General features: G+C 50.5%; 10 protein-coding genes across 10 annotated transcripts; 6 read left to right on the top strand and 4 right to left on the bottom strand.

Moving 5' to 3' along the window:
* Positions 1-1,070: 1,070 nt before the first annotated feature.
* N7496_006401 (putative Golgi traffic protein SFT2) lies at positions 1,071-3,093 on the top strand (the record flags this gene model as incomplete). The annotated part of the gene is made up of 4 exons (XM_056699330.1): positions 1,071-1,305; positions 1,566-1,686; positions 2,135-2,285; positions 2,941-3,093. 4 exons carry the CDS (start codon positions 1,071-1,073, stop codon positions 3,091-3,093), a joined length of 660 nt encoding a protein of 219 aa, XP_056554743.1.
* A 408-nt stretch (positions 3,094-3,501) lies between these two features.
* N7496_006400 (tRNA ligase) lies at positions 3,502-5,979 on the bottom strand (the record flags this gene model as incomplete). Its single annotated transcript, XM_056699329.1, has 1 exon — positions 3,502-5,979. The coding sequence occupies one exon, from the start codon at positions 5,977-5,979 to the stop codon at positions 3,502-3,504; it is 2,478 nt and encodes an 825-aa protein (XP_056554742.1).
* A 442-nt stretch (positions 5,980-6,421) lies between these two features.
* On the top strand, positions 6,422-7,081 carry N7496_006399 (ankyrin repeat protein; the record flags this gene model as incomplete). Its single annotated transcript, XM_056699328.1, has 1 exon — positions 6,422-7,081. The coding sequence occupies one exon, from the start codon at positions 6,422-6,424 to the stop codon at positions 7,079-7,081; it is 660 nt and encodes a 219-aa protein (XP_056554741.1).
* A 472-nt stretch (positions 7,082-7,553) lies between these two features.
* Positions 7,554-8,422, top strand: N7496_006398 (vacuolar protein sorting family 37 protein; the record flags this gene model as incomplete). Its single annotated transcript, XM_056699327.1, has 2 exons — positions 7,554-7,870; positions 7,930-8,422. 2 exons carry the CDS (start codon positions 7,554-7,556, stop codon positions 8,420-8,422), a joined length of 810 nt encoding a protein of 269 aa, XP_056554740.1.
* Positions 8,423-8,793: 371 nt separating this feature from the next.
* On the bottom strand, positions 8,794-9,871 carry N7496_006397 (putative plasma membrane ammonium transporter (Ato3); the record flags this gene model as incomplete). The annotated part of the gene is made up of 5 exons (XM_056699326.1): positions 8,794-8,961; positions 9,017-9,192; positions 9,250-9,369; positions 9,436-9,536; positions 9,600-9,871. 5 exons carry the CDS (start codon positions 9,869-9,871, stop codon positions 8,794-8,796), a joined length of 837 nt encoding a protein of 278 aa, XP_056554739.1.
* Positions 9,872-12,131: 2,260 nt separating this feature from the next.
* On the top strand, positions 12,132-14,171 carry N7496_006396 (flavin monoamine oxidase family protein; the record flags this gene model as incomplete). Its single annotated transcript, XM_056699325.1, has 1 exon — positions 12,132-14,171. The coding sequence occupies one exon, from the start codon at positions 12,132-12,134 to the stop codon at positions 14,169-14,171; it is 2,040 nt and encodes a 679-aa protein (XP_056554738.1).
* A 4,044-nt stretch (positions 14,172-18,215) lies between these two features.
* On the bottom strand, positions 18,216-19,391 carry N7496_006395 (uncharacterized protein; the record flags this gene model as incomplete). The annotated part of the gene is made up of 1 exon (XM_056699324.1): positions 18,216-19,391. One exon carries the CDS (start codon positions 19,389-19,391, stop codon positions 18,216-18,218), a length of 1,176 nt encoding a protein of 391 aa, XP_056554737.1.
* Positions 19,392-22,387: 2,996 nt separating this feature from the next.
* Positions 22,388-23,282, top strand: N7496_006394 (uncharacterized protein; the record flags this gene model as incomplete). The annotated part of the gene is made up of 2 exons (XM_056699323.1): positions 22,388-22,601; positions 22,684-23,282. 2 exons carry the CDS (start codon positions 22,388-22,390, stop codon positions 23,280-23,282), a joined length of 813 nt encoding a protein of 270 aa, XP_056554736.1.
* Positions 23,283-24,194: 912 nt separating this feature from the next.
* On the top strand, positions 24,195-26,432 carry N7496_006393 (uncharacterized protein; the record flags this gene model as incomplete). The annotated part of the gene is made up of 1 exon (XM_056699322.1): positions 24,195-26,432. One exon carries the CDS (start codon positions 24,195-24,197, stop codon positions 26,430-26,432), a length of 2,238 nt encoding a protein of 745 aa, XP_056554735.1.
* Positions 26,433-26,735: 303 nt separating this feature from the next.
* N7496_006392 (peptide alpha-N-acetyltransferase complex A subunit ARD1) lies at positions 26,736-27,621 on the bottom strand (the record flags this gene model as incomplete). The annotated part of the gene is made up of 2 exons (XM_056699321.1): positions 26,736-27,127; positions 27,255-27,621. The coding sequence occupies 2 exons, from the start codon at positions 27,619-27,621 to the stop codon at positions 26,736-26,738; spliced, it is 759 nt and encodes a 252-aa protein (XP_056554734.1).
* Between the last annotated feature and the right edge of the window lie 195 nt (positions 27,622-27,816).

Raw genomic sequence — 27,816 nt, 5'->3', positions numbered from 1 at the left:
ATCCCGTCATCTGACAGCTTCGTTCTTCCCCCGCAGGCCGATCCGGGTTGGTCGCATCGGTAGCTTCACGCCATCTCGTCATCCGCCCTCCATCCTCCATCCGACCCCCCCTCTACAACCTTCGACCATACCTAGCCCAGCGCTTCCTGGCCCAATCACGACAAACCTCTGTCTCAGCTGTGATCGTCGACCCCCATCCCCTCTTCAAGTCGAAGGTTCAACGTCCCTCCGCTTGGCTCCAGCGCCTCCATTCCCCGGTTTTAACGTCGTACACTCTGCGATCCGCCCCTACCGCCTTGGAAAGAAGATCCCTCTTCTAAACCCCGCTTCAGCAAGTATCGTTGCTCGTACTAAGAGCCTAGTCCTAACCGGGACCTTGCGTTGAAAGATCCGACTAGCTCAGGCGCACAGGTCTAGGGCATCGAAGAAGGCAACCGCCCAGGAATCTTACCACGAGCTGATCGGGAGGATCGCCTACAAGGAAGGTTTTCTTACGATCGCCTGCGCATCATCGCCTTTCCAGCTACGCGGCCTGATAGCTAATCAGCAATTCGTATCCGCGTCGGTGCCCCTATCACATCGCCTCTGGGAACTTGCCCCGGCCGTTCAGATCGCACTCATTCGACACGAGCACCCTCCCCCTCTGGGTACCTGCGAATCCCGCTAGGCAGAGTCAACCTTTCGTGCCAGAACACTGGGAATAGGTCGGAAGCCGGATCCGCGTCATCTGCTCTTCGCATACTCGGGTCTAGTCGCTAGCTTCCCAGTCTAGCCAATCTGATAGACTGCTGCGCATCATCTGGTGCAGATCATCCTGCACTCCATCGTGCATAGTCCCTGCAGACGTTTTTTTTCTCTTCTGCCAGTGTCTCACAACTCTTCGCCGCTTGCTCTTTCTGGTTGATTTCCTCAGCCACGGGCTTGTCTTGCCGATAGATTGAGGCCGTGCACACTTTACCCTGCTCGTCTTTGCCTGCTTTCTGCATTTTGTCTCCCTTTTCAATTGGGGACCCGTCGATCCAAGTCTTAGCCCCAAAGCCATTACTAGATACTGTTATTCTAGGGAAACTATGGCGAACAACTCGTTCCGTGATTCGGTCAACTCGCTGGGTTGGTCGCGCAGAGATCCGGACTTCCCCGTGCGCACTAATAACAGCTCTGCTGAGACGCCATTCCTCTCGCGTCTGCAGTCGTTGAACCCATTCGGCCAAGGCGGATATGTCCAGCTTCCCACGCATAATGAGGCTCCCGGTGCACCGCTACCGGCGCCCACTCGACGAGAGGAGGAAGAGGGTTTCTTTGCCTGTAAGTTAAAGCTGTGTCTTTATTTTGGTCATTCATTTTCCTGTTCCTTGTTTCGATATGAGTCTATGATGACTCGTGACCCTCTATCCTCCCGTTTAGCATGCCATACGTGCGTTGCAGGTGACGAGTGCGCAGTTCCTGCGCCGGGAAGGATTCCACCATCCACAATGCCATTCTTGTCTACAGGGTCGACATCCGACAGGAACAGCGCCCATCTTTCATCGTCCCTACAGAATACAAGCTAACCGATTCGAACACAGTGAGTCGATGGGATCGAATGCTCATCTTTGGCGCCTGCAACCTGGGCGCCGCCGTTTGCTTCATGATTTGCTTTTTCCTCTTCCCAGTCCTCACGCTCAAGCCTCGCAAATTCGCCGTCTTGTAAGTGTCTGTGTGCTTTGTACTTTCGAACCCTCCCACACTTCAGCCAAAACTCTGCCCTACCCTACCCTTAGTGCTATCAACTTCAGCCTCGCTTCAGCTTGCCTACATTTGCCCCTGCTCCAATCCCCCACCCTCTACCTCTTTGCCCCATACACCCCACCGTTCCCTTCTATCTCCTATTTGGGCTCTGTCTTGCATAGCCACTTCTTCCATCCTCCCTATCAAATCCTGATACCCTGATCCCGGTCACTTGCGCCGTCTCGCTCAGGCCATGTGCAAGTTCGTGTGGCCGCGCTTGACGCATCCCATTCGTCGGCGCCCCGAACTATGCCGCCTGCATGCGCCGCATGCCAAGCCCCAACACCCACGCAAGATGCGCGCGTCCTCCATCTAGCTTCGCTATACCGACTTCTTTACTAACATGTTTCTTTTTCCTTCTTCTTAGGTGGTCTGTCGGCTCAGTCCTGTTTTTGTTATCATGGGCGGTCCTCATGGGACCCTGGTCCTACGCTAGACATTTGGTCTCGGGACCACGACTCCCTTTTACGGCGGCGTATTTCGGATCTATTGCGCTAACCTTGTACTTTGCTATCGGGGTACGTACCATGTTTCTCTTTGTTTCACGCATGTCCTGCTTCTGCTCTGGCCTTGGTCCCGTCCGAGTCTCACTGTCGATCATCTTCACCCTCTGCCCGTCTTGTTCCACACCACCCTCCCCTTATCGCAGCTTGCCCTGTTATCGTCCTAGTACGATGGTCGCACCTTAAAAAACGATAGGAAGGGGAAAATGGGAATCTTGCATCCTGCCAGTCTATCTCACAGTGCGACGTGACTACTTCCTGTCATGCCTAGCTTGAGAGACACCCCTTTCCATCTGACCAGACCAATACCTCGAAGATAAGATCGAGACAAACCGAGACTGTGTCCATCTAGGGCCGGCAGTTGCGGCGATATCACCTCGCCGGTCCCCCGTACGACGCTATCAGGATCCTGCGTTACAGGCAGACAGCAATGAAGCACCCCAGGACGGGACTGTCCACACTCTAAGACAGGTCTCACTGTACCTGCGCATCTGATACTCTGATTATTATCTGTGTATCTATGCTTGCTCGCCTTTGTTTGCCGTGGATCTCGAGCTTGATCCTTGATAGTCTAGACCATTCGCTTCTTCATCTACCTCGTCGTCGCGTTCTGATTTCCTACCGCTACCGTTATCACACTTGACAGAAAATCGCTAACAAATCCCCACAGCTCCAAAGCCTCTTCCTCACCCTCATCTCGTCCATCTTCCAACTCGCCGCCCTCGTCTGGTATCTCGTCAGTTATTTCCCCATGGGCAGCACGGGTCTGCAATTTATGGGTCGGTTCGGCGTGTCCCGCGTTTCCGCTTGGGTTAGTGGGTAAATAGAATACGTGCCAGCGAAGGAGATAGCGACGTTGGGAGCGGTGTAAAGTGGTTGCGCTACTTATGTCGCTGTCAGCGTTGATGCATTCTCGGCTTTTTCCCTTTTTCTTGGTTGGATTCTTGTACATGTAGGTTTTGACGGTAGATAGAATCAAATAATTTCACCGCTCTGTTCCATTTTCTTGATTTAGTAGATTTCAAGTTGTGGTTTTACTTTAGTCTTGGACAATACAATGAAATATTGTTCTCGATGGAACTTGTAGGTATCAGACTGTATTTGTTGATCCATGTAGATGCTATCCAAGGCTATCGAATACTTCGCAGCTATGAGCATACAGCTAAAATGCTAATTGGAAAGCCAACCCCGAACTTAAAAATGAAGCCATCCAACTCCCATCATCTCAAAATCAATACTTCCCCCGCATCATAACAACACCAACCATTCCATCAATAAGCTTAACGCCAGGAACCTCTGCCTCGAAAATGCCCGTCTCCCCACCAGACCCAACCTCATGCCACCGCTGCAGCAAATCATTGCTCTCCTTGGGCTTGACATCCGGCGCAGCCGTGCCAACGGTGATATGCGAGATCGCATTCGCGCACGGGAAGGTCGATTCTACGGCACCTTCAGTCTCGCCTTCGGCGGGCAAAATGCGCACGACAAAGGCCATGATCCTGTTATCCCAGACGAGTCGCTCGAGGCGAACGCGCGCAGGGCTGAGTTTGGGTGGAGTGGCGACGGGGTCAGCCACGGGATTGGCGGTTAGTACGTCGACGTACTGCTTCACGTAGTGGTCCCAAATCTCGGTGCGGTCTTTGGATGCAGCGCGGTGAATGAGGGTGACGTGGAAGGCGGGCTGGATGCGGCGGGAGTTGTGGAGATGGTGGTACATGCGGGCTGTTTCGGGAGATGTGTTGGTGAAGAGGGATTTGAGGGTGGATGTGATTTCGGATGTTGGCACGGAGATGCTGAAGTATTCGATCTTGCGGGCAAGGACGGCGGGAGTTGTCACTGCGGTTGATTTCTGCGTGACTACAGGGACGGAGGCGTTCTTCTGTTTCTTCTGGCTCGGTTTGCTGTAGCCTTTGCTGAGATCGTCCTTGACCTCGTAGTTTTCGATAGCAGCATCGATGGCGGCGTCTAGTTCTTCGGGAGAAGGCATGGTGGGGATGAGGCGAGGGTATGCGGCATGCAGAGCAGTCACGACGGTTTCAAGGTTCTCGCGAGAAGAGGCACACACGTCGAGGTCGATGACGTGCTGGAAGTGCATATCGGGGTCCCGGTCAACATCGACGCCCTCAAAGCGAGCCAGGAATCCGTCCATGATGCCGACAACCTCTCCCCGATTCTTGCTACCAGCACGAATAGTCTGGTGGTTGTCACCGCGGTCAAGGACTCGCTTCCGGGTAACTTCCTTGATTGCAGGGAGGAGCTCGGCTTTGGGCTCGTGGACGTAGTGCAAGGCAACGAACTGAGTATCGGGAACAACGGGGAAGATATCCTCCATGAGCTGCTTTCGCTCCCGACGCTGGTGGCTGTTGCGGTCTGCGATCACGACGGGATTCGTAGCCATGGCCTGGGTGATCTCAAAGGCAAACTGCTTCGGCTTGCCTTTCTGCTTGGGGATGTTGTCGTTCTGAATATGGGCCCATTTGAAGAGATGCACCAGAGCAAGAGCAATGGTAGTCTTTCCACATCCCAAAGAAGCGATGGGAGCGATGACAATGTTGTTGGTGGCTTCTTTAGATTTGTCGCCCGCTTCCTCCATGGCAATAATCTCAGAGCCCTTCAAGCCTCGCTCCTGCAAGAACTTCTCCCGTAGAGAGATGATTCCATGGTTGTGATTGTACTCCTGTGTGAGCTTAGGGTTCTTGATGAACTCCCTTCGTGCAAACTGGAGATATTCCTCGGTGATCTTATGATGCTTCTTGATCTTCGGCAGCTTCCCGGAGATAACTGCTTTGGTACATTCACGCCACTGCCGGTACATCAAGTATGGTTCCTCGAACTTGTACTTGAAAAACCAGTCCCTGTAGCCGCTATCACGGTCACTAATCTGGCAGCGAATCACGAATCCTTCAGTCTCGCGGCCATCCCATGTGCCAGTTTCCGCACAGCCCTCGAGGAACTTCTTCACAGACTCGATGTCGTCGTACACCACAAACTTGGCCTTCTTGAAACCCCATGTATCTGCAAACTCGTGGACCTTGTCTCCAGACATGGTGGCAAACTCGGGCTGGTTGTAGTTCAGGCCGTGGATGTAGATGCCGGCAGCTGCTTCGTCGTAGGCCAAGACATGCTCCTCGAAGTTGTCATCGCAAAGCTCTCCAACCGCTGTGACATTCATCTGGCGCAATGTCCGGGCAAGCTCCTTGGAGGACTTTCCAACTGTTGCGACGTGACGTTCCACCCACCGCTCACCGGCCTGCGCGTGGCTCAAATTGGTGTCGGCGCGGACGCCCGTGGAGTGCTTGCTGCAGACTAACAATTTGTCGTCCTCAAGAGCAGAGATGAAGATAATACAGCCATTCTCCTTGACACTCAGTTCATATGGACCCCGGGTCTTGTTCTCGATATTCCGCCACTGGGTATCGTTGGTCTCGTCGATATTGAAGAACTTGTCGTAGCCGCGCACCGCGATCTCGGGGATGTTGTCTTTCCGTCGCGTGGTGAAAAGGCCACGGGCATATGTAGGTAGATCATTGCGCTTGTAATCCCAGTCCATAAACTTCCATGAGTCCACCGTGACACCCTTAGCGCCCGCGACATCGAAGGTGTGCTTTTTGCATGTGTAGCTCCGCTTCTTCTCGCCCTTGTTCTGCTTGCGGGCATCCTCCAGGTCGCGCACAAGCTGTGCAATCTCAGAGGGATTCTGCGTCGCCATAACTGCAGCTTTATCGGAGTTTTTGTTCGTGTGAGGAGGAATCGTAATGGTTGGTGGGATGGAGGGGCAAAGGTGAGGTGGGGTGTTGGTGGAGGGAAAGAATCGGCAGGAACCAAGAGCGCTGGTTTATTTGCTGTCTCACTAGCTGGCAAGCATGAGTTTTTAAAGACCAGCAGTCCGTTGCACTGGCGTCAAAGCTGTGGAACAAGCAACTTCCAAGCTCGTAAAGAAACGAGTCATTCGAAGAGTCACAACCTGCGGGGAGCCAAAACGGAAAGGCGGCCTCCAGCCTTATCGCGGTTTTTTTCCCCGCCGAATTTCTTCGAGCTCCGCCTCACAACTTTTTCTTAAAAGACAAGCCCACTCGTTACTTCCAGACTCTCAGCCCCTTGTCGCATCTCTCTTACTACAATTTCCCAGTGACTCATTGTGGGGCGCAACTATGGCTCAGCCCAATCCTTACCTCTTGGCCTGCGACAACCCGTCAGCACTGCTCGAACTCTTGCGCTCCAATCCCGCGATCGCTTCTTCCCAGGACGAACATGGCTACTCCCTCCTCCACGCTGCCTCATCCTACGGCCACGTCGATCTCCTGCGTGCGCTAGTGAAGGAATTCAATGTCAATGTCAACCTCCTCGATGAAGACGGCGAGACCTGCCTGTTCGTGGCCGAGACTACTAAGGTGGCCCGATGCCTGGTTGAGGAACTCGGCGCGGATTATAACAAGACCAACGATGATGGCTACAAGGCCCACGAGAAGATGGAGGCCGACGATGAATTCCCCCAGGTTGTCGCCTACCTTCGCGGAGTTGCCGGTGCTCCTGCTGCATCCTCTGCAGAGGGTTCAGAGGGACCATTGAATGCCCCGCCACCTGTTCCGAGCAACATGCAGGTGAATATTGGCACCATGTCGGAACAAGAAGCCACTGCTGGTGAAATGGAGGTGGATCCCGAGTTCAAACGCCGGATTGATGAGTTGGCAGCTCGTGAGGATTTCAACAGCGCTGCCACCCAGGAGGAATTGCGGGCTTTGGTGATGGATGCCCTCTCCGGTTCTAGTGTTGAGACTGCGGATCGTGAGACCCGGAGGAGGACGGAGTAAATGGAGTGCATCCTGGTTGGCCTTTAATCCTATACCCGCATACCATTTACTGCCATGACTGGAGCGAGGTAGACCTCCACCCCCTGGGAGACTATGCTATGATATCAACAAGTCTTCCGCAGCTCCTTTTATCAAGCCCTCGCGCTCAAGAGATGATATCTAGAGTGCAGCTTCTTGTGCCCTAGCGTGTCTGGGAGCCTGCGAGCGACCATCTGGCAGGTGTAGAACCTGCTGGTAGTCGCTAGTATCCTGTTTCCGTCGGAGCTGGACTTCAGCATTGGCATGAATATAATGAGACGAATGACATACAAAATACAAGATTGCTAGATATCTCCATTTCTCTATCACCATATCCTTGTATCAGTTCCTCCTTATCGGAATCGGCTTATCGGGACACTAAGCGCCAAGCTTAAGTGAAGCTGCCCGCATCTCCAACTTCCCTCCCCCACACTCCCAGACACTTCCTACCATCATGTCGCAACCAGCCTCCCCATACCCTACACAGTCCTCCTTCTACTCAACACCTCCAATCATGAACTCCTCCATTAATCCCGACACACCTCCTCCTCCACCTCCTAAACCTAGCAGCCATGAAGCCAGCCGACGAGGTACCCCTCAGAACATCACCTCCATGCCGGCGCCGCAGCAACCACAGCCAGGCTACCGACCCGATCCCCATTCAACAATGAACCAGCAAGCACAATATCAAGCCGATATCTCACCACAATCTCTACCCGCCCCTCCTTCAGTCGAAGAAAGTTGGCTACCAGACATCGTAAAGGACAAATCGTAAGATCCACCCATCCTCCATCCATCTCCATGACAATCCCCCTAACGCCTCTCTCTAGAACAACCGACCTCCAATCAATCCTCCAAAACCCATCCCTCATCTCTGCCCTCTCAGCCCAACACCCCTCCCACACAACCCGCCAACAAAACCTCGAATCCTTCCTCCAAGTAAACAAAGACCTATCAACCCGCCTCCTCGAGCTACAAACGCACGTCTCTGATCTACGCAGCCAAACGGAAACAATGCTCCTAACACACCAATCTCTCGAAGTCTCCTGGCGCAAGAAGCAGACGGAGATGGACGCTGCGCTGGCCCCGTGGTCACCCAAGGCCTTGTATCAACGGCTCAGTGCGGCGATTGCGGAGCAGGAGGCGGTTTGTCGGGCGGTGGAGGAGAGTTTCTTGGATGAGGATCATCATGGTCGGGCGACGGAGAAGGAGATTACGGATTGGGTGAGGAGGGTTAGGGGGAGGCGTCTAAGTTGGCGGCGAGGAAGGAGGCTAAGGCGCGTTGGGATGAAGGGAGGGTTGGTGGGTGGCGGTGATTGGTGATGATATTTATCTTGGAGATGTTGTGATATACCCATATTTTCTTGTTTTTATTCCATTCCAATGCTGTATATACTTTCCGAGGCTGTGGGTCGGAGAACAGTGGATTACCCGGTTGGGTTGTGTGTTCTTGGATAATGACTGGAATTAGGTACACTCTTCCAAACTATTAAAACCTAGGTATTCTCTATTGGTAGTACCGAATCTGATCGTGCCTTTCAAATCCTCTTGAAATACTCTTGAATTCGATATTCGGCACACATAATCATTCTTTTTCATAACATAACTACACGCTCCTCCAGCTGATAGTCATTGTGCCTGTCATATATCACATCTCCTCAACGTCTTCCCAAGGTGCCAACCATCACTTTCCACTACTGTCCCTCAGCTTCACGTTTCTTCGCCTTCTGGCTCTTACCCAGAATCACCGTGCTCAAGTCACCAACGGGGATCGTGATAGGGAAATCCACAGCCTCAAAGATCTGAGCAATGAAGATCCACCAAATTGGCAGACAGAGAGCAAAATTGAAACCGCCCGCGGCCTGATACAATGATTAGTGGTCACCCATAAACAGGCGCGTCTTTGGATATGCTTACCTTCTGTAGCGTAGCTGCATGGGCGAGATTACCCACGGACGACTGGAAGTATGTCGCCGCGGTCAAGGCAAAGGTGATGACTAGCAAGAACAGGGCGAGGAAGAGGCAGACGTTTGTGCGGATGGAACAAATCAGGTAGACGAAGGTTAGGACGGAGAGGACGGCATAGTAGAGACCTGGATAGTTTGTAAGATACAGATCATGATGGAAAGGGAAGTATGATGTGGACGAACCGGTGGTTGCAGCAAATTCTGCGGTCTGCATGCCCTCGAAGGAGTTACCGGTGGTAGAGTAGTTGGTTCCAACGCCGTACCAAGGGATTTGGGTTGTACCCTGGACAATCCAGAATGTTCCTGTGTAACTTTCATTAATACTTTTTATGCCTTTTAAGGTTAAGGGGGGGGGGATAATCTTCATACCGTATGTGAAGAATAGGGCGCTTGAGAAGGTGTTTCCAAGAAGCCACTCGCCCACAGCACCGAAGATCTGTACCATACCACCGAAGAAAATATAGACGGGTCTGCCAAGGAGAACATAGATTGTTAGAAGATATTCATATATACCACTCGAGGTTAAAACTCACAAGATAGCTCCACCACTTCCGCCCGAGTTCCCCCAACCCATAGTCAACATCGCCGCTGGCGTTGCAGCGAGCAAGAAGCCCAGTAGCGAAATAGGAGTCGGATTACCAAAAGTGCGACGCAAATTACCCGCCGCGGGGGTCTTGGGGCTCAGATAGAGCTTTTCAAAGGCATCGCGAGGAATTGGAAGCAATACACTCTCGGCCGTCTGGTAGCGACGCAGCATCTCGACAGTGGCGGCATCCTGCTTCTCGCTGATGTTCTCGTCTGACATATTGGACAAAAATATCAATATTCAATGTAAATAATATAAGAGAAGTGAATAAATAAAGACGAACGGCAATGGCCGGTATTAAAACAAGAGAGAAGAAGAGAAGACTGGACGTTCCCGGGTCTTCTTCATCATCATCATCATCATCGGGGAAACCCCGATCTTATATTCCAAGTTCCACGTAACCTAGAAGGAGGGTACAACCCACGAAAGAAGGACACCATCTCCCCTCAACAATTCCAAATTTAATTCCCCCCATCTTTCACCCCCACAAAATCCTAACCCCAGACTGCAAAAAACCCAAATCGAGACCCCTAACTAGTCCAACCCCGGAATACCTCCAAACTAGGCCCCAACGCCGAGAAGTCAAAACGAGATCCAGATCCAATCCCAAGTGCCTTGCATGGATGACACCAGAGTCACCTGCAGAGCACAAACGGAGCCATTGAGTACTATCATTCGCTAGTGGCAAACATCGCACCATCGCAACCAGCCCGCGTCCAGAGGCAAGCGGGTCCCGGACACGTTTTTTTGCGGAGATAAACTGCGGGGAGGGAAACTAGTGAGTTTTTTTCGCCCCCTATGTTTCGATTTCGAAGTTCTGAACAAGCCAACAGGGTCCTTCCCCGCGAGGTTACCCCGGAAGTACCGAGGAAAAGCTGACTTTCTCGGACGATCGATTCGGCTGCATGCTAACTGCCTCGGTGTCTTGGGGGGTTTATGGGTGGGATGTATAAAAGGTTACACGCGCCCAGACTTTTACATGGCTTTTGTGGCGCTGGGCGAAAGTCTATCGAAAAGCTTTGCCTTGCTTACTTTGTCTCAGGCTTGCAGTTGGGTGATTGAATTCCGTCGGAGTATAATTATAGAGTGGTACGTATAGCATTGAGTTGGGCGTTGATGGAGAACTGCGGATTGCTGTTCCGCACTCGTTGGCGTTTCGCTCTGCATCTTGGCGATACAATTGAGATGGGGACCGAGGTCTTGCTAACCGGCCGGAGGGAGGAATCGATGGTGGCGTTTCCCTAGGTTCAGCCTTGGAAGACACTGCAAACCATATTCTCAGTCGTTTGAATAGGATATCGTGGAAGATTATTGCAAACTCATTCAACCCTCTTCTAGATGGAAAGAAGCTGAGTCGCATCAGGTATTCAAGCTACCAACATCATCGGAAGCTAGAATGCCCGGTATAACAAGCCTGTTGTTAAGTGTTATGATCAAGCGCTCCAATATCCCCGAGAGTCGGCGGAGCAACTCTACATCCGGGCATGTACATAAAGCATGCATATGAACACAAAACCTTAGGACTTGGGGTCACCATGCATACAACAGAACTTTATGTTCGGGTTTAAACACCTCCTAAACTCCGTCGGACTTGGTCCTTCCCGGAGAAACCCCCGCAAATCCATAAAACCATAAAGCCAAGCAACGGACCAACCGCGGCACTTGGCCAGCGATAGCCGGCTGGCGCAACATCATCCCGACAACTCGACGATAAGCATCCCCCCGCCAAGACCCCAGTAGCCGAGCCGTGTCGCATTCGTACATAACTGTGCAGTGGTCTGCTCTATTAGCGAGGCTGGCGATAAGCTACATTATCTATCTGTTGAATGCCAAGTAGAATCAGTCGTGGCTGGGGCTAACCCTATGAGGAAGGAGGCTGCGGTTCATCCCGCAGCAAAGACATATACCCCGGAATTGATTCCCCCAGTTCTGCGATGAAATGCGAGATGCTTGGTCATCTTCAGGGCTACCCCTCGTTCATTGATAAGATAGACCCTTCCCACTTTTGATAACGATTTCGTCGGCCGCTTGGACGAATCCAAGCTCTTATCGAGTCGTTTGCTAACTTAGCTCGGCCGTGAATGTCGATGTTTGATTGCGATAGCTGCTTTGTTCCTTCGCTGGATCCCATTTACGTAACTATCGGGCATACGTAATTATCAGGCGATGGATAACTATACGAGGTTACCTCGTCTTGGCAAGGATGTTGAACGTGGTGATTCTACGCCCTTTGGCCTGATCTAGTGTTATCGTCGTGATAGTCGTCGTGATAAGGGCACGATAGAGCCGGAATGAGACCGGAATACGATGGAGAAAGGCGATAGCAAGATGGACAGAGACGATAGCAATGGAGTTTGATACTACCTTGATATCATGTTGTTGTGATATAAAATGCTTCAATGCGAAGCTATGGAATAAAGCATTCACTACCAAGCTATCATTCTAAACAATTTGGCTTTGGCCCTTGCAGAATCTCACAATGCGAGGCTCTATTGGCCACGCCCTAGTCGGGCTAAGCATCTCGGGCCTTGGCCTGACTGCTGCCGTGCAACGCGATATCGAGATCGTCCGGTTTCATGATCTTGGCGCTGTAACTGCCGACTCCCTGCATAATATCCATGTCGAATTTGTGGACGAGTCTTTCGAGGGACACTTGAAGATTGTATATGGAGAGTGTGGCATGGAAAGTCCCCTACATGGCCACCATGATATTGGCAGCACGTTCATCAAGCGGGAGGCAAAGCCAGATCGGTTTGTCTGGATTACTCCGGCAGATGCACCTCATTCGCACTGTCTTCATGCCTTCTCTGGATCGACTCTGCTCGGTCGTTCTTCACCTATCAGCGTGGCTGCGCCCATCAACAAGCGCGAGAGCATCGCTGATGTGGCCGATGCCATGGGTCCCTGGTTCGACGGTGTCGCTTACATGAAGTCAAAGAAGAATACCAAGGCCTTTATTTCCAAGGCAAAGAATACCTCGGTGGCCATTCTTGGTGGAGGCATGTCCGGCCTCATGACGAGCCATCTGCTCGAGTCCGTTGGCATCCACAACTGGCACATCTTTGAGTCATCAGAGCGAGTTGGTGGACGTATTCGCACCAAGTATCTGAATAACACCCGCCCAGATCAATACCAATATCAGGAAATGGGACCCATGCGTTTCCCCGTCAGCATCACCTACGCAGACACCAACGAGACTCTTGAGATTATGGATCACCGTATGGTCTTCCAGTTGGCCGGTGTGCTCAACGAGATGAATGCCGATAGACCCGATCTCCAAGTCAACTTCATCCCCTGGGTACAATCTAGCCCTAACGTCCCTGCTTCAACTGGCGGCAACCGCCTACCAAATGGCCTTATTCCCACCGCAGCAGAAGTCGCAGCCAACTCCTCGCTTGTTTATACTGCGGCATCATCCAACGCAACAGCTGTCGCTGATGCCGAGGCCGCTTACTCGAACTATACCACACTGGACGATCGAGCCACCATCCGAGCAATTGCAACTAATATGTACCAAGCTCACAAGAAGGCCGTGGAAGATGGCATGTTCCACTGGTCTGAAGCCGGGTATCTGCGCTATGCTCTGGGCTACAATGCCAACATCACTGATTACGTTGCTGGTACCACCGACTCTCCCATCTGGGGCGACTTTTACGACGACGTCTACTTTGCTGCAACCAAGTGGCGCACGATCGACAAGGGTCTTGAATCTCTTCCTCGTGCTTTCTACCCTCATGTCGCGGACAAGGTTACTTTCAACCGCACTATCCAGGGCCTTATCTACAATGAAACGACTGAGAAGATTTCCGTCGCATGGAGAGATGACCCGCTTGCCATGACACCCGAAACCGCGGAGTTCGATTACGCCGTCGTCGCTGCACCGTTCAGTAAGGTCCGACTTTGGGATCTTCCCAGATATTCTTCTTTGTTGAGTCGCGCTATTTCATCCCTCAACTATGATCCTGCGTGTAAGATGGCACTGCTGTACAAGACCCGATTCTGGGAGCACATGGAGAACCCCATCTTCGGTGGCTGTGGCTCTGTCGATGTCTCCGGCGTGGGCAGCGTTTGCTATCCATCCTACAACATGAACGGCACCGGACCAGGTGTCATCCTCGCTTCATACATCTCCGGCACGGCGGCACGCTCCACAGCAGCTCTAAACCCCGAGGAGCACGTTGCACTTATCCAGCGCACCATGGTCGAAGTGCACGGTGATATTGCCGCAGAGCAGTTCACTGGTATCTACGATCGGCAGTGCTGGGAGTTTGACCGTCACCAAGCTGGTGCATGGGCGGATCCGCTAGTTGGCCAGCAGGAGTTGTATCTGCCGGCGTACTATCAGACCGAGTTTAAGACCATCTTCATCGGTGAGCATACCAGTTATACGCATGCTTGGATCTTTTCGGCTCTTGACTCTGCTGTGCGGGGAACTACTCAGTTGTTGCTGGATCTTGGCCTTGTTGATGAGGCTAAGTCTGTGGTGGAGACTTGGATGGGACGGTGGATCAAGTTGTAATAGGCCTTTGCCATGAATTTTTATAGGTTCTTGTTACTCGCAAACTAGACCTAGTTATGACAGCTCATGTTATACTTTCTATAATATTTTACGACTCAATTTCAATGGAAGTTTATTGAACATGATTCAAAAGATAGAGAGAGACGAATTAACACAGAAGCTATCAAGGAAAACGATGCATAAGACCGTTGCAAAGACCCTTGGAAAAATCGGGAGTCAAGCCCTAGCTAGCTAGACATTCTTTCCAGTCGCTGGATGTAGACTTGAAATAAGGTAAGGTTAAGATTAGCCCGGCAGCGCCCATAAGGGCCGATTCGGCTGCATGTGTGCGTTCCGGATCACACCTTCAATAGCTCGCTATACGATACCAATCCTGATAGCGTTAAACCTAGCGGCGGATTAAGATTGTGCGTCGACCACCGGAAGTTGAATGCATTGTCGAGAAGGGATCATTATCTGATTCCCCTTATGAACGAATTGCCCCGGCGACTGAGCAAGGCCAGATTCTTCACCAAGCTAATATTCAGCTGATTCCGTAGAATCTGCATGCATTCTGGCTCTGAGGAACCGAAGACCTTTTGAACGCGATATAGGTCCGTCAGATACAAAATTATGCCTTTTGGACAGACGAACGGACCAGCAACCTTTCAGCAAGATGTTAACCAAGTGCTTGGTGACTGTTTCGACGAGTTCTGTACAATATCTATCGAGGATATATTAATCTACACAGCTGGTTCTCTTCGGCAGCATGAGGGGCATGTGAAAATGGTTTAGAAAACGCTGGTTTGCAGAGTGCAAGTGCGAGGTCCATACGGAGCTATTATTGGTTAGGCGCCCCAGCCCTGACCTGGCTTCGCAACCCAGGAAAGCTGTACGATGATTCAGTGGAGACGTTACAGAGCCTAACTAACAGGCTCAGAGACTAAGACAGAGATATAGTTATTGTGAAAGTTGAGCACGATACCCCTGCGGGTCTACGACACGCTCGCGTTCATGGTTTAAATTAGAGCAGATTCGTCTGACTTCCGGTTAAGTATATGAACCAGGTTTTGGGAATTGCGGAGGGAGATTTAACTGGTAATTCCTATTTTTCTGTAATGCTTTCAATCTCGAGCTAAAGATCATGACAGGATAACTCTTACCAGAACTGGATTGGCTTTTGAATTGCTTCATCCGGTCTACTAAACAAATATCGGGTAAATCGATCTCCTTACCGTGGTTTAGCCCCCAAATGCACTTAAGGGATTTTATGAGCTCAGTTAGACGCCCCAAAATACCTAATAGCCTCATGGTAAGCCCGGGTCCTCGGCCCAAAAAGGGTTTGCTGCAGCCAGGTCATTACTCTCGCGGGGCGTGATACGTGGCCGTGTGATTAACCATACCCCTTATTGCGGCTGAATTACTATGCTATAACAAGGCTGCCCTCCCCCTTTTTATACCCTCTATTTCTCTCCGGGTAAACTTCAACAGGAGCTATACTGAATGATGGCAAATCCAAATGCTGTGAAATGCAGCGTTGGTAGCTGCACCTATCTACGCGTTCACTATGACACGAAGATCTCGAAATGGTGTCAATACCGTAAGTCCTCACGCGCTGGAGGATTACCCTATCATCAGAGCTTTGTCTCTGACAGTGAGATATGCTAACTGTGTGCTTGTTGTGTAATACACTAGATACTTGTCCTCATTGCACAAACCGATATAAAAAGAGTACGTCCAATGGGTGTTCGACATGCAAGGGAACGGATGACTGTGTCATTATGTGAAGCTTGCAATACCTTGTATCAAGCTGTCATGAAGAGCCGCACCTGAGGGGATGACGTGGTTTGTCTGCCAACCTTAACGTGGCTGTGCTTTGACAGTGAATCGTTGCGGGTATTCTAGCATACCCGGTGGAGGCGGGAGACAACGAGATAACACAAATTAAATGGCTGTGCATAGCCGTTAGTCACGAAACATAAGGTAGCTTCGCCTGTTTGAGGAGCATAGGAAAGAAGTAAGATTGTTCGGGGGCGTTCGCTGTGCAAAGTGGGATGAGGTCCAGGTTTAGCGTCCACCAAAGAAAGTTAAATATCCTTAATTTGCGGAGCAGCCGTGTCTGCCAAGAGTGCGAAATAGGTAGATAGTATGATTTTTTATTTTTAATATACATTTTCTCGTAACTCCTTAACAAGGCCTAGAGTAGACTAGCACTCGCTAACATACTGCTTGCCTGTAAATATATCTACTTACAGGGTAGAAGGCCTATTGATCAGGTATGGTTGAAAAGCACCAAGTCTAATTCGTGACAAGGCTGTTTCTTAGGGAGCCCAAAACCCACGCCCCCCGAGCCCCAATTTATGTACAGCCTTTCGCGCATTTTATGAAAAAATCATGAGGGTAAATACGAGGACGGCTGCATGAGCTGAAAGGTTGTGTTGTGCATACGAGTGGGGTTACCCAAGTCCCTAGCCTGGGGCCTCAATCTGTGAACAGCCTCAAGATGGAATATCTTAACATTGTCTGAGATCAACAGCGCTTTCCTTCCTTCTCTTTTACTATCACACTCGGTAAACGTCTTGATTTGCAACCTTCATGCCCTCGCTCGCGCCCAGCTGTCGGATTATTAACGTGTGCGCATCTGGAATAGAGATAATCTCCCAAGTCCCTCCATAGAAAGCATGTGTGACGTAGGCCCCGATTTCCAGTGCTGTGATTGGGTTCTGAAGTAATATTATAGCAGTTAGCTATCTAACAGCATAGAAGATGTTTGGTCAAGGTACCCTGTAGTTCTGCATTGCTAAGTGAAGACGAGAATAGAAGGGCGAAATATTAGGAGGGGTTTAGGATTAAGCAAAGGGGAATCCATGGTCCGTTTGATGGACGCCCTTAAATACTTATTGGCACGCAGTCGGTCTGGATGTTAAGTGGCTCAGGATAAATTTGAGTACACGTGGTAGATATTCACAACGAGCGCTCGCTGACTGCAGCGTACCAAAGAGGCCGCCCAATACGATGTTCATACTAGCCAAAGATTAAACCTATTTACCAACACCCGTGTCAATGAATTTCACCTCTAGCCCTTCCTTTACACTAGGCCTGTTTATCGTCATTTACATGGCCTCTCACTAAGCTATGCGTGAGACGATGTGGGCTATATCCTTTTCTAACCGTCTGTATAGTTTTCACGTGTGGATTGGGAGGGATGATCCAGGAATGTGTAGGTGCCTGGTGGGCGTTTCATCACGCAGGGCATTTCGTGTCACCTGGATGGGGGTTAGAGATACATGACTCGAGCGAAACTTTACTAGGTACGGTCCTACGAAGTGATAGTAATACTTACAGGTGCATGGTCGATACCCCGCACCTGTTAGTGGATTCAGCCTCTCTCAATGGTCACGCGTACGGATCGTGGTAGGGCAGGGGAAATCTAGGTCGGATGTGGCTCCGTGATTTTCTTTCGAAGATTTTCAACAGTGCTGTACCATGATCTACGGATAGTATACTCTGATACATATTTCCTGCAGAATAACTATATACTCTCGTCGTAGCTTCCCGCTGCCCCGGAGTACTCCTACTGCAGTTACAGCCAGGTTATATTAATATTCGGACCCCCGTCCTATAACTAAGGATTTACGGAGTACCTGTTAACACCAAATTACTATGATCACTGACCAGCTCAGGTCGCTTAGGGGTGTGTTAAATTCTACCGAGTGAGCAAAAGGAGAGGATGAGAGGAGAACGCCAAGCGTTGCTAGACATTATCCGGTATGTATGTGCATCAACCACTCCACAATATCGAGTACCAATCCATAGGGAAAAAATCAACAAATTATTGGTGCTGGAAGGTCAGGAGGAAGATTGACGACGGTTAAAGAGAGTAAGATTGGAGATGGGCGAACAAGTCTACCTAAACTAGCTACCAAACAAGGTCCGACTACTTGGTTCCTTCTATCAACACAAATCAACAGCAAATCCAAGACATTCTTCCAACACAGCAGCGTTTCAAGCGCGCTTAATTTATTATCAAGCTAAAGGCTGCTTTACCTCTTTCAAATCGCCAATTTACGCAGACGCATTGGCAGAGGCGTTGGCGGAGGCATCAGCCGAGGCACCGGCTGAAGCATTCGCATTCGCAGACGCATTCGCACTTGCACTAGCAGCAGCCGAAGCTTCAGCTTGAGCAGAGGCCTCAGCCTGGGCGGATGCCGAACCACTGATCGAACCGGTAGCACCGGGGAAAGAAATGCTGATGCTGGTGCTCCATGTTTCTGGTGCAGTACCAGTACCCGAACCAGCGCTACCACCTAGGCTTCCAGAGACGCTCGTGCCAGCCTCACCAGATCCGGAACCGCTAACACCAGCGGAGCCAGAGCCAGAAATGCCAGAGCTAGAAGAGCCTGAGGTGGAATCACCGGAGCCCGTGGAGTCAGAGGTCGAGGGGGCGCTCGAAGAACTCGCGCCAGAAGAGCCAGTATCGGATGCACCGCCAGAGGCAACGCCAGTGCCAGTAGCGCTAGCTCCGGTATCGCCAGAAGTACCGCCAGAAAGTCCGCCAGTCGAGCTAGCACCAAGGGATCCGGTGCCCGATGCGCCAGCACTTCCAGTCCCAGTAGCAGAACCACCGCCCGAGACGCCTGCTGACCCTGATCCACCTGATGCACTTCCTGAGCCCGAAGCACCGCCAGAAAGTCCGCCAGTCGAGCTAGCACCAAGGGATCCGGTGCCCGATGTGCCAGCACTTCCAGCCCCAGTAGCAGAACCACCGCCCGAGACGCCTGCTGAGCCTGATCCACCTGATGCACTTCCTGAGCCCAAAGCACCGCCAGTTGCGCTAGCACCGAGCGAGCCCGTTCCAGTAGCACCTAGGCCTGAAGATCCACTGCCGAAACCACCCAGTCCAAGTGCACCAAGTCCACTAAGACCACCACTCAGACCACCACTGGCAGATCCAGAGCCTGAGCCCGAAGCGGACGCCTCTCCAGAGGCATCACCAGAAGCCTCGCCAGAAGAGTCTGCTGAGCCACTTCCTGAGGCACTGCCGCCACCGAAGATGGAAGCAAGACCACTAAGGCCACCGCTGAGGCCACCACTGGCGGAAGAATCAGCGCTTCCAGAGCCGCTGCCCTCGCCAGAGAGAAGTCCATCAAGGAACAGACAGGGCTTGCGGGCCTCGAGGGTCTTGTTGACAGGCATCGCGAGGGCTGTGCCCGCGAGCATAAGAATGACAGTATTTTTCATGTTGATTGAAAGATTGAATTCGAGGAAAAGAGAGCGAGAGTCAACTCGAAAGGATATGAAGAAGTTATAAGGCAGAAGGTATGAGAAAAAAGAAATTGAAAGATTGTCAAGTCGAGCCAGTCAACTGAAGCGAAAGATGGTGGTTGATGATGAAGATAACTGACCGTGGGAAGATGACCATCTTTATAGTTTCCTCGAAGTCCTTGACTTTACGTGATGATTCCATGATAGATCATGAGTCCAGGCTCGTGGTTAGTGCTTGACAAACTAATTTTGTGCCGTCCTAGTTTAGTGAAACGCATGTCCCCATGTCTCATGGCATCCTGTTTCAAGGAACCGTGGTTGGCATTTTCCGATTGGGCTGATCATTTCGTACCTAGGGATTCAGGAAATGGACTCGTGCCTGCTCAAAATAATCATTTGATCAAGGACAGGATGGCCATCGTACAGGTCATCTTATGCAATCGAAATACTTCTAGACGTGTAGGTTTAGATCGGTGAGCAACATATCTAGAAGAACATAACCTTAAGCAAGACTAAGCACTATTTTCCCTTGCGCTAGACCATTAGACCCACTAAACATGTACGCATGGAACCAGTCCATTTCGAGACTAAGTATGTATAACATCAGCTGGGGAAGGCTAGCCGGGGAGATCAACCGAAAAATGAGGCTTTTTACCATATTCGGATGTTTGGCCGAGTGGGTCCTTCAGGATTGTTCACCTAGGGCCCGAGCATCCCGAACACCGAACCGTTCATCGTAAACTTAGTTTCTGTAGGAGAGGCTTATTTTTAGGTGTTTACATCGTTAGAGAAAGATTAAGGAGAAGGGGCTTTCCCGTAGATCGCTCGTCGATCGCCTGTTCATCCGGTATTAGTCTTATCCACTCTACGGCAGCTGCAATAACATGGAAATAGATTTATGCTCTGACCAGAAAAACTTACATTTAGGTTTCGCGATATTTGTGGATTTTGGCACAAGCTAGAGGCATAGCCTAGAGATGCATAAGATGGTGTGATTTGAGGACGCATTGATTAAGGTCACACTTCCACGGGATCAAGCTTGGTATCACTTTATCGCAGCATCTTATGATCTCTTTTTAAGCAACAAACGCTAGATATGTGATGATAATCTGTGACTTCACGAAACAGAAAACTCTTTGATCGACATATTAGAGTGCAGCAGAACATGCACGGTCGAGTCATGATGTTCAGAACTTCATATGAGAACCCCGGAGATTTCGTGATCGCCGTGGTTCGTTTCAGATTTAGGGTGTTTGTTGAGACAATTTCTAACGCCACAGATTCCCTCTAGTGTCCACCTGTGGAACTACCCGAAGTTTTGAACTCTTCAACACTACTATACGGATGTTAGTTAATTATAGATCACGGAATGACTATCTACCTAGGCGGCCTTATACTATAGCAGTCCAATGAGGGATAGCCAAGTTAGAGATTGTCTGACTTTGCTGTGCTTTTGCGCAAACTAGTAGCAGAATGAGGTAAGGGGTAAGGGATATCCCTCTTTGCTAGTTTCGGGGCTTTCTTACACGCACACGCCTTATTATTAGGATTTTCGATGCTCCCTGCTTCAATGGGAGCTGACTTTATTCAGGATTCAATGGGTACATTGCATTCGGTTAGAGAGAAGCACATCATTTTCTACCCAGATTTCAATAGGATGGTGTCATTTGCATGAGATGTAGGTTCAATAATCGGATCAAACTTCAAAATGATATTGATAAATATTCTCGAAAGGATGAATAAAGATAGTTCCGAGGCTTTTTATGTACACAGATCAAAAGGTTTCAAAATATCTCCCAAAAAGAAAAGGATTGAGGTTATGTGTCTAGACCTTTTATACGGCCGCTGAATTCAGCAATCAAGGTGGAGAGGAAACGAACCGAACGAGGCCTAGTTTTTTGTGCGTGTAACAAAATACGTTTAATGACTATGTGCTGGGCTGGAAGTCCTAGTCCTTTTGTCTTGTCTGGCGGTATTCCGATATCTGGAGACTATCATACCGCAGCTCGAAACTTGCTGGAAACCAACCACAACTGACGAACAATGCTACCCTTCAGTGAACAAACACAAATTTCGAGTGTAATTCATAGTCTGCCTGAAGTAACAGCATGATAAATACAATTCAAGTTGCGAGTTGGTTGATATACTTCTCCTTGAGCGATCTAAGTGCCCGCTTGGACAGCGCCGATAAGGGTGTGCTGATTATAAACTTCTCATAAATTAGAGGTCTGCTAGCGAGTAGATTTTTACTTGCACAGCCTTGTTATGGGTGCTCTGCCGTCGTTCACAACGCCTTATCTTCTAGAACACTTATCGTAGAACTCACAACTGCAGTTATCACCGCTATTTGATGCGTTACTAGACTTGCAGGGGAAGGATATGAAAATCATCAACAAATTGACTTATTCTTTATCGTGATTCCAACCTTGTCTTTCAGAATTCTTCTAGGCATCTCTTGAGTTATGAATAATGGATATTGTTCCTCTACCTATAGTTAGCAGTTTACATGTGAGCCCTACTTGATGAGACGAACTTGTAGCTTTACTCTTCGAGCCTAGTGGAGCACATAAGGTTTCTCTTCTTTGTATCCTTCAAAACCTATGTAATTCAGATTCTTTCCCTAGGGTGCCGGGTAGAAAGCTCAGGTAATATGTTTATCTAACTTTTGGAAACTCGCATGCGGTGATATATATCTGGCCCGGCTTGTACTCCACACCTAGCTAATTTACATATCGAGGGACCAAAGTGACACCTTAGAAGATTCTTGAGCTACAAACCCTTTATAGAGCGCTTATTATCTATCCTGCTTCTGATCTTGTCCCTGAATCTTTGATGTAACCAATAACATGGTCCCATGGTCAGATCGGCATGGATGATATTGATGACGTCATACTAGATGCCAGGGCCATAAGTCGACCAGTCTCGCTCAACCCCCTTCCAAAATCAACATCCAACACCCAACTAATTTTAACATGACAGTAGCCGCGCATGGATTTGCGCTAGTCACACCCGCATCTCGTGGGATAGGCTTCGCTTTTGCTCAGCAATTACTATCGCAAACCAACCTCCCTGTTGTGGCTACGGCACGGAAGAACTGCGACGAAGTCCGCGGCAAACTACTATCTTGTCAAGGGGTACCTTCAGATGCAGAAAAAAGACTGCACATATTGGAAGTTGATGTCAGAGGTAGGCCAGTTCAGCTTGCTCGAACTCCGTCGATGCTACGTTTTCCCTATCCCAAAATGATAGATCTAACGTGCTCCTATAGATGAGTCCACAATATCATCAATGGCAGATAAAATTCGCCAAAAGCTACCAGAGACACCACTTCGCCTAGCTCTAACAATACCCGGCATTTTACATGTCGAAAAATCCCCATCTCAAATTGACGCTGCCAATGCACTGGACAGTTTCAAAGTGAACGCCCTAGGCCCACTCCTTCTCATGAAACATCTCTCCCCATTCCTCCCAAGCAAGTCCGCACCTGCATTCCCAATTTCAGAAGGGAAGCTCCAGCTGCCATTCCACGCCATCTATGCCATGATGGCGGCACGCGTGGGGTCAATATCTGACAACGCGTCCGGAGGGTGGTACTCGTATCGTGCGAGTAAAGCTTCCGTTTACCAGATTGCGAAGACGTTTGATTTGTATTTGCGGGGTCGCTGTGCTGAGAGGGCTATTGCGGTTGCGTTGCATCCCGGGACTGTTAAGACGGATTTTACAAAGGAGTTTTGGAAGGGGAGGGACTTGTTGGAGCCGTTGGATGCGGCAGATAGACTTTTGCGGGTTATTACGGGCTTGCAGCCGCATGTTGATGGTGGGAGGGGGAGGTGTTGGGATTGGAAGGGGAACGAAGTTATTCCATGAGACGGCGCGTGTTACATGGAGGAGAACGTGTTGCATGCATACAACTTGGGCCACTGTCTTTGCAGGGAAAGGCTGATTCTCGACAACCTCCTGTTTCAATGTCGTTCTACTCAGCCTCCGAGACAAGACCTACAGAACTCGGGTGTTTGTCGATCAGAGTACTTGATTATCCAGTGTATCCCATCTATCAGGAACCAATGGAAATACTGATATCTGGTTCCCCCTTTCGGAGAATCATAGGATCGGACATATCGTTTCTATATCAAAAGTGAGTGACTTTTTTAGTTCCTCCTCAGTGCTTACGTCCTAGTATTCGGGTATTTCCATCTTGATAACAGAACCAAACCATCAGGTACAAAGGCGATTTTTTCACCACTCTAGGCCTATACTCGCTTTTATAGACAGGTTACAAATTCACCATTTTCGAGGCTCCTAGTTCCTACGAAGGGATCCCTTATTTTCTGCCGGTCAAATCGGGTATACATCCAAGACCACGTGACTTGTTTAAAGCTGTGAATAGCAAGACTTGAACAACATTTTGATAGCATGATACCGAGTTCAAATCTCATATTCGTATCATATTGGTCAAAGATTTCATAAGGAAATAAACTTTTTTTTTTCAATTCTCATTGCTGATTACCGGGGAGTCACTTATATGGTGGACTGGTACTGTAGTTGGACACCGCCAAGAGGGGAAATTCTGCTGCCTTCCACATAATTTCCCCCTCCCCGTTATCTTATCGTCTTACTCTTGCTCCCCAGCATCGTCATCTCGCTCAACTATGGGGCGCCCGCGTTGACTGTCAGATAATTGCAGATTCCCGGCGATCCTAAGGCTTATCTACTGGCTATATTCCGTGTCTTTGCTTGATCGAATATCCACATTAAGGGCCCTTCTCCCCCTCTTGCACAATGGACCAAGAGGAGGCTCCACCGCCTTACTCGGCCGTCGATCCGTTGCTTGCGCCTACGAACAATCGCAACGGCAGTTCTTCGGCCTCTCTGCGTGGGAATGTCTCAGCTTCACAGGATGCCGGTAGCTCGAGCGCTAATCAATCTAGAACGCCCTCGCGCCCGACTGTTGTGCCTACCCACTTTACGTCCGCGGTGACCTACTTTGAGGAACGGCCGGCAGCGGCCTTGGATGCAAGTCATGAACTTCTTTACCACCATATGACTATATACCCCCGCAGCTCAGCAAAAGACTTTCCTCGAAGGCCACGATGCTGGACCTCAACCGTTGACGATGTCGCCCAACAGGACTGGGACACTTTCTTGCGATATCTATTTCCGCCGCAATTAGGTTTGGCTGCTGCCTCACAGCACTTGCCCCGGCAGCTGCGCGCCGAGATCCAGCGAGATCGCAAAGATCGGCCGCAGGAGACAGATGAACAGCGACAAGCTCGGATCGCAGCCGTGGTGGACGAATGGAATCAATGTTTTTTCGAGCCACGCGCAGCTCGCATTGACTTTGTCTATGTTGGCGAATCCGATGCAGCCCCATCGTCTGCTCTTTGTCCTCGGTGTTACCCAGCTGCGACTAGGGCAACACAGAGTCCTGGGGCTGCTGGGGCTCTAGATGGTCAACATGCGACAGACCCGAATACGCCGTCATCCGTGCCGGGACAGCAAGCACCGTCGCCGACTGGTTGGCCCGTTCCTCCAAATCAACACTATCCTTATTCCCCGTTGCCGGGTCATTATGGACCATTTGGAGGGTTTCCTCCATTCCCAGGGCATGGTGCACCTCCCAATCATCAACCTCCTCAATACTATCCTCCACCACCGCCGCCCCCGGGTGTTCCACCATGGCAATGGAACAACTGGGCTTATAGCCAGCCGCAATTCGGTAACTCTGGCACCCAGAAGACTGGTGGTCCCCTCGGATGGATCTCATCACTGACATCCCAGGCGCAAAAATACGGTGAGCGTTTCGCCGAACAAGCGCAGCATTACGGGGACCAAATTAGTACGCATGCGATGAATTATGGTCGGCAGGTGGAGGAACAAGCCCTAGCGCATGGAAGATGGATTGAGGAGCAGGCACGACTTCATGGACGCAAGCAAGGTGCACAGCCATCTGCCCCATACACTTACCAGCGACCGTCATGGAACTCGGGCCAGACCACAGATACCACGCAAAACACACCGACACCTCCAAATAACCCAAGCACTCCAGCGCGACCCGAGGGCGAAGACCAATCATCCAATCAAACACCAAACCAGACAAATCAAAATGCAAATTTGAATCAAAGCCGAGACGAGTCCGATGATCAAACCAAGGACACCAAGGCCGACAGCAAAGCTCCCATCATTGATCGCTCCCGCCGTGCCTCCATAAGCTCCATCTCTTCCGAATCCTCATTCAGCTCTATCGACTCTCTCTCGACAACTTCTGATCTCAGCCCTTCGGATCTAGCAACTGTTCGCACGCAGTTGCAAGACCTACATGACAGGCACGATCGCACACTATACGATGCAGCCGTCGACCTCCGTCGGCAGTTAGATGTTCTCCAAGAATCCCGCCGTGAGGCACGCGCATCTGGGCGTCAGACTTGGCGCAATGGTTGGCGCAGACAGCAGCCCAATGGCTCAGATAGCACTGATTGGGGCCGGTGGGAATCACCCGAGCAACAGGAACGCCAATCAAACGAGCGCCGCGCCATGAAAGAAGAGATGCGAGCCACCAGGAAAGCATTCCGAGACATCGTGCGCCGGGCGCGCGAAGATCAGCGCGATAGGAAGAGGGCGAAACGGAATCGTCGGCGGCAGGCGCTGGCCAGCGCGGAGAACAAAGCCAAAGACAAGGCTTCGGTGGAAGTACCGATGGGCAATTTGGTGCTCGGAGATACCCCGAATCCACGTCCGGTTCGTGTTCAGACTGAACCTGTATTCTCTCAGCAGTCTCAACAAAATCTATCCGCGCGACTCAATGCAAGCTCGGACCTGAGTGCGCAGAGCGCAGTCAATACGGCATCCTCTGCGTCGCAGTCCAGCGTGAACGAATTCCCAACCGAGCTTCCGGGTAGGAAGGCTAGGCCACAGGACCGGTTTAAAGAGATGCTGAAACCCCGGAGTGCGAAGAAGCAGCAGAAGCCCGGCTCTGATTCGACAGATGGGAAGGATTCAAAGAAGGACTCCGGTGCTTGAGAGTTTTGGGTAAACCCGTTCATTTCCACTTTTTGTATGTATATATTAAGCTTTCGGCGCATACCCTATTGTTTCGAGAGTGTGCATCTCTTTGGATCATCCAGGATCAATGAATTTACGAGTCCACGGCAGACAGATTGGTATAATCTTAACTTTGCACATTCATCATCATCATGTACACATCCATTTTTGTGATTTCATAGATCAATATTGAAGGACATTGATACTATCCCCATTCCCGGGTCACACCCATAAGCTTCCAAACCAGGAAATTCATCATCCACAAGACAATATACCCCAAGCTCATGACTGCTGACTCTCATTCCTCTCAACCAAATCACCAACACCCAACCCACGACCAACCTTAACCTTAACCAACTTCTCGCCCTCCTTGCCATCCTCCTTCTTGCCCAATTCACCAACCTCATCACCCTCGTCGGCATTCTCATCGTCATCCTTGGCATTGGCCTTGTCATTCTCCCGATCCCGCTTCTCAATCGCCTTCCAGTCCAGCCACTGCTTCTGCAGGTCCAGGCGCATGGCGTAGGCATCCTCGCCGTCGGCGTAGTACTTGCTCTCGACCTTTTCGACCTCGAAGCCCAGGGTATCGCGGTACAGACGGAGGGCGGCGGTGTTGGACATGCGCACGTGCAGGGAGACGTAGTTGGCGCGGTGGGATTCGGCCATTGCGCGCTCTAGCCACGGAATTAGTATACCGAAATTCTTTAAAATCAAAACTCCACACATCGCTGTCAATCGCAATCGCAATCGCAACACCCAGAGTGGGAGGAGAGGAAAAGAAAAAAAAAAAAGAAAACTCACGACTCATCCGCATCAACCTCTCCGCAATCCCCAACCTCCGATGCGTCCGCATAACACTCAAACTAGTAATATGCCCATGCTGCAGTCCATCCGCCGGTTCCTCCTCCATCTTCGCCAACACATACCCCACCACCTTCGGATACTCGCCGGAGATATCCCCCGCCATACCGGGTCCGGAACCACCGCTCTTATACCCATTCTTGGGCCGGACGACGGCGACGAAGCTCAGTTGCGGCCATGTCAGGGCGTGGTAGAGGTAGTATTTCAGGAAGTAGTTTTCGGGGAGGTTGGTGATGTTGCAGGTTTGGATTGAGGGGAGGAGATCGATGTAGGAGGGGAAGGAGGAGAGGGGGACGATGTCGACCATTTTGGTATAGGTGGAGGAGGTGTGCGCGCCTCCGGTGTTAGAGTAGGTTGTTGGTGGAGGGTTGGATGTTTGAATTGGGGAGTCGTTGGAGTGCCTGCTAATTTGGTTTCGGTGTTGCGATGGCCCGCGGGATATCTGGTCATGTGATTAGTGTGGGGCTGGGCCTGGAAGTTGTATACGGTTGGGTATACTTCG

This window comes from Penicillium cataractarum, assembly GCF_028827025.1.
Source record: "Penicillium cataractarum strain IBT 29864 chromosome Unknown utg000005l, whole genome shotgun sequence".
NCBI classification, from domain to species: domain Eukaryota; kingdom Fungi; phylum Ascomycota; class Eurotiomycetes; order Eurotiales; family Aspergillaceae; genus Penicillium; species Penicillium cataractarum.
This window is presented reverse-complemented; position numbering and strand designations above follow the sequence as displayed.